A 4,718-nucleotide genomic window follows, 5' to 3' on the forward strand; every position below is an offset into this window, starting at 1 on the left:
CAATATCATTTGCATTGTGAAATATATTTAAGCCCTATAGCTCATGAACAATGGGCACACCACCACTCGATTTCTACCGATGGCATATGCATCACTAAGTATCTCAGATAACTTTTATATTAGACATTAACATTGTTATACCTAGTTTACAAGGATAGAGAATAATCAATAATCAATAATCAAGGTAGGAACAAATGCAACATAATAGGTTCTACCCGATTCCCGACATCAACTCGCTAAACATGCGTAACATACATATAGCGATAATTTATGCAAATTAGACATCACAAGGTCTAAAGTAAAGGTGAAATATACTTAGATGCTTGCTTTGTTGCTCTGGCACTTTGCTCACGTAGACCTCCAGTTCGGTATCAGCCTTGACCGCTTGAACCGTCGACACGTCACTCTCTAAACAATTGAAGAACGCATCGAATGAACAAACAAATGCATGAAGGTGTATGCTTATGATGCATTATTGTGAATGAGATGCAATGCATTATATCATGAAAACATTTGCAAAGAACGCCTAAGAAATTGTGTTAGAAGAGGTTTAAACCTCGCATGAAACAACCTAAGGTTAGTGGGTACTGAGTGGCTAGCGGTCAGATCGGCCTAGGTGGTGGACAGATCGTGTGGATTAAACAGAGAGGAAATAAGTATTGAATAGATCTGGTGGTCAGACTACTAGGTCTTGTGGTCAAACTGGCATTAGTGGTGGTCTGACTCCTAACTACGGAGTTTGACTTGAAGTTTGACTAGCCAAGTCATGTCCTGGTAGTCAAACCGGCCCTGGTGCTAGTCATACTGTTGGGCCTGACCTACGGCACCTCCACGAGGTCGCTGACGTAGGATTCGGTGATACCTTCGACCAAAAAGGGTACCAAAATACTACACAAAACTAGGGGAGTGTTTCTTGGGTAGTTTCAGCGACATGGACGGGGCCAAACTCGAGGATTCCATGGATGAAATCCATAGATATGGTGGAGCTCGGGTCTAAACTAATGGGAGGCTGGTTGAAGTTTGGGGACGACAAGGCAAATGGTTGGGGAAGTCTCATCTCGGTGTGTGGAAGTTGTCTATTGTGTTGGCCAACTCTTGGGAAGCTTCGATTCAAAGATGGGGCTTCGTGGTGGTGGTTGGCCTTGAGATGGAAGAAGTTATGTGGAAGCGTCTTCGATGAAGAAGACAGTTGGGAGAAGCTTAGTGAAGCCTTTGGGAAGCTTGGGGAAGTCTTCTCCATTGATCTCCGGTTGTCGTGGTGGTTGAGATTGTCGCCTTCCTCTCTCTCTCTCGGTTGGGTGAAGGGGGAAGTGAGTGAGGGAGTGAGAGTGTGAGTTGGTCGATGGGCTTTAAGTGGCGTCTCTGAGCCCTGGCGGTCAGACCGCGGCTAGTGCCGGTTAGATGGCGGGCTTGGCTCTCGTCGTGAAAGTCTTTGTTCTTTTCTCTGTTTCTTCCTATTATTTTCCTTATCCTTCCTAAATGGCTTTGGGGCTTTCTAACTATTTCTAAACAAATTCCACTCATAAATACATATGGTGGGAACACGCATTGATCAAGTACATAATGTTTCCAAAATGTTTTTAAATACTTAAAACAAAACCAAATACATGAAGCATGATGTCACGATGTGTATGCATGCTTGATGACTAGGTTAGGGTTTTGGAGTGTGACATGTAAGGTGCAAAAGGATTTTTCGTTGTTGAGGTGTATTCACACAATGATGAAACCTTAGCGAGTATACACATGTTGAGAGGGGCTTTGTAAAGTCTTTGTAGTGATTTCTAACCTCACACCTCGGAAGTGTAAATGTCTCGCTAACACAGGTAAAACAGACAATCATGACTTATGGGTAAATTATACAACATATGTAGAGTGTAAAACTGAATATTTTGTTATGCTCATAATCAAGAGTGGCAAGGAACCCGCACATAATTAGAACTTGGTTTGGTTTGTTTGATCACTCACGGTGGTGGAAACTATGATTGAGATGTTGGTTATGGTCAAATTGGGTGGTGAGAACCTTGGTTGAGATAGTCAGTTTTGTGGTTTAAGTCAAGATGATTGGAATCTTGAGGTTAGATGTTTATTCACTATTGTTTACTTAACTATTTATTCACTTTTAACTGTTTAAAAGTAAATATTATTTTGAAGCAAAAGAGCCATTTGAGTTATATTATTGTTCAAGCTTTCATTTACATATTTTTCTCACAACTTATGATGTATGACATATGCTCACACTTGCTATACCCAAACACACTCAATTGGAGAAGACATCATGGATTCTATAGAAGAATGTGCATTCTAAGGTGGTTCTTCGTCGATTTATTTGTGGAGTCGTGGAGAGGAATAAAGATTATGTAGATCCACTATGAGTTTATTTGTTTCTTCAATTCTCGAAGGTAACAAGTACGATTAAGCTAAATATTGCAATAATTATTATTAATAAAGTCACTATGTGTTGATATTAATTTATAGGCTCAGCATATAGATGTGATTGGTCTGTTCCTTAGACGGGTCTCGACAAGGGTTGACGTGTGACCATGCAACAACCCTAGGGGTTGCCCTTGACGGCCTCCAGACTATAAATAGGTGTCCCCCTCTATGTTCCAAACATCAAAGGTCTCAACTTCAGATCCAATCTCGACGAAACACAAGCAACAGAGTTTGTTCGTGTCGCAACTGAGGATCCCGGCCTGCATCCTTGTGATTGTTTTGATCTCGGAGAAGAACATCCAAATTGTATGCTGGTTTCACCGAGAATATGCCCCCTTCGTTCGGGTCGAAATACCATGCCACGAGGGTGCCCGCACGGTTACTGATCCAACAGGTTGGACACGCGTGTCAGGATAGAGCCATGCCTCCTCGCGGCCGGAGTGACTGGTCGACGGTAATTCCACGAGGCACCTAGGGATCAGACCACATATTTGATACTCCTTCCAGCCCCAATACGTCGTATAATGCCTTGGTTCAAAAAAGTATGCTCCTCCATGTACAAGACACAGCTACCTAGGGCACAAAAGGAATCCGGGAGTACGTAAAAGACATCGGGAATGAAAGGCGAGCATAAGCATAGGGATGGGTGGAATCGAGGAACTTGTAGATCTGGATTGCTATTGGATTTCCATCTAAAGCGTCCGGCCAAAGCAGTAGACCACTCCTGAAAGACCACTGTTTCGTTGATCACATGCTTGCACAACACAGCATGGCAAAGGCACAAAGCAAGCTGCTTTGCTCAGTGCGTGGCAAAGAAAACTAACAAAGCGACAGATCGACTTTAGTATCGATTCCCTTTTCACTGCGTCGCGCCTCCTTGCGTGACCGACTTTGAGCCCCGTCTTCCCATCCATCTTCACTCACAAGTCACTAGCCATGGTCCTGCCCATCGCCAACCTCTCGGCCGTCGTCACGGGCGCCATGGACGCGGCCAAGGCCTTGGCCACCGAGATGCTCCCAGCGGCCGTGACGAGGGACGCCGTCGTCGAGGCCGCGAGAGCTGCGGTGGCATCGTTCCTGGGCCATCTCTGGGCCTGGCTCGCCAGAGCCAGGGCAGTTGCCATCGACAATCTCCCGGGCGCCGCGGCGGCGGCCAGGACCGCGGCAGGACCATGGATCCAGACGGCGGACAAGTTCTTGCGCGGCCTCTACGGATGGTTTGTCACCGCGGCCGTCGCGAAGCTCCCGGACGCAGCCGCCGATAAGCTCATGGGCGACGCCGCGGCGTGGTTCATGCAGGGCCACGGCATCGCAGTGTACACCACGCTGGCGCTGGTTTTCCTCGGCGGCGCCGTGTGCGCCCTCACTTGCCGGACCATGAAGGGCCCAGGGCTCGGCGGCGCGCGTATCCCCCGTGCCGTGTTCGAGGCGAGCCCCAGGCGCTACTACGCCGCCGTCCGGACCGCGGAAAAGGCGCGCCGCGGCGCCGCCTCCTCAGCTGGATCCAAGCTGCTTCCGGCCGGGCTCATTGTAGTATGCATGGCCTACCTGGCAGCGAAGGTGTTCTACTGACGTGCTTAAGGTGGCCAGATCTTGGAACCACAAATGCTTATTTATGGTGTATGCTTGCAAATTATGTATGCAAATTTGCGATTGATATGTAACTTTAATTGTTGCATCTGAATTAAATCTTTCAACGTCTCACTCGTAAGTCGTCGTACCAACTTGTAAGTTCCACAATCACAAAGCAAACTTCGTCACCCTCCCCCCCCCCCCCCCCCACACACCCGCCCTCCCAATTCCAGTTCGGTTCCATGATTCTTGAACTCCGGTGACCCACAATGAAATTGGACCCTGGTGGAGCACCGAAAGCACAAACTAAACCATATTTTCTGGTCAATTGCATTTTGTATTGGTCCGCACCAATTAGCTTCTGTCGCATTTTGACGGCCAGCAGCACGACTTGGGATGCCTGAGCTCAGTTCTTCCTAGGTATGCTCGCTGTCATGATTCTAGTGTTGGAATAACCACGCCATGGCTGTGTCACAGGCATGTGCGTCTATGTTCGTGTCGTGTGCGTCGCGTCGCGTGAGTTGTTTTTGTTCCAGTTTGTCAGCGCAGGCTAGCTGCGAGTGTTTGTGTGCGTTTGATGCGCGGGTATGTGTCCATGGCGAGGTCAGTCTTCGCCAGTGGGTTAGCTGTAGGAATGAGTCGCGGATGTGCCTTCCAGATAGCTCGGCGAGAGAACAGGTCGTGCGCATGAGCAGGAGAGGCTCACGTACGAG

General features: G+C 47.7%; 1 protein-coding gene across 1 annotated transcript; it reads left to right on the plus strand.

The window, feature by feature from the left end:
* Positions 1 to 3,118: 3,118 nt before the first annotated feature.
* LOC133914282 (uncharacterized) lies at positions 3,119 to 4,135 on the plus strand. The gene has a single exon (XM_062357403.1). The coding sequence runs from the start codon at positions 3,370 to 3,372 to the stop codon at positions 4,003 to 4,005; it is 636 nt and encodes a 211-aa protein (XP_062213387.1). The 5' UTR covers positions 3,119 to 3,369; the 3' UTR covers positions 4,006 to 4,135.
* Positions 4,136 to 4,718: the final 583 nt, after the last annotated feature.

This window comes from Phragmites australis, chromosome 4 (genome assembly GCF_958298935.1).
Source record: "Phragmites australis chromosome 4, lpPhrAust1.1, whole genome shotgun sequence".
Lineage (NCBI taxonomy): Eukaryota > Viridiplantae > Streptophyta > Magnoliopsida > Poales > Poaceae > Phragmites > Phragmites australis.

What these genes read in the sequence shown, in the direction of transcription:
- LOC133914282 (XM_062357403.1), top strand. Translation starts at nt 3,370, where the DNA reads ATGGTCCTGCCCATCGCCAACCTCTCGGCCGTCGTCACGGGCGCCATG.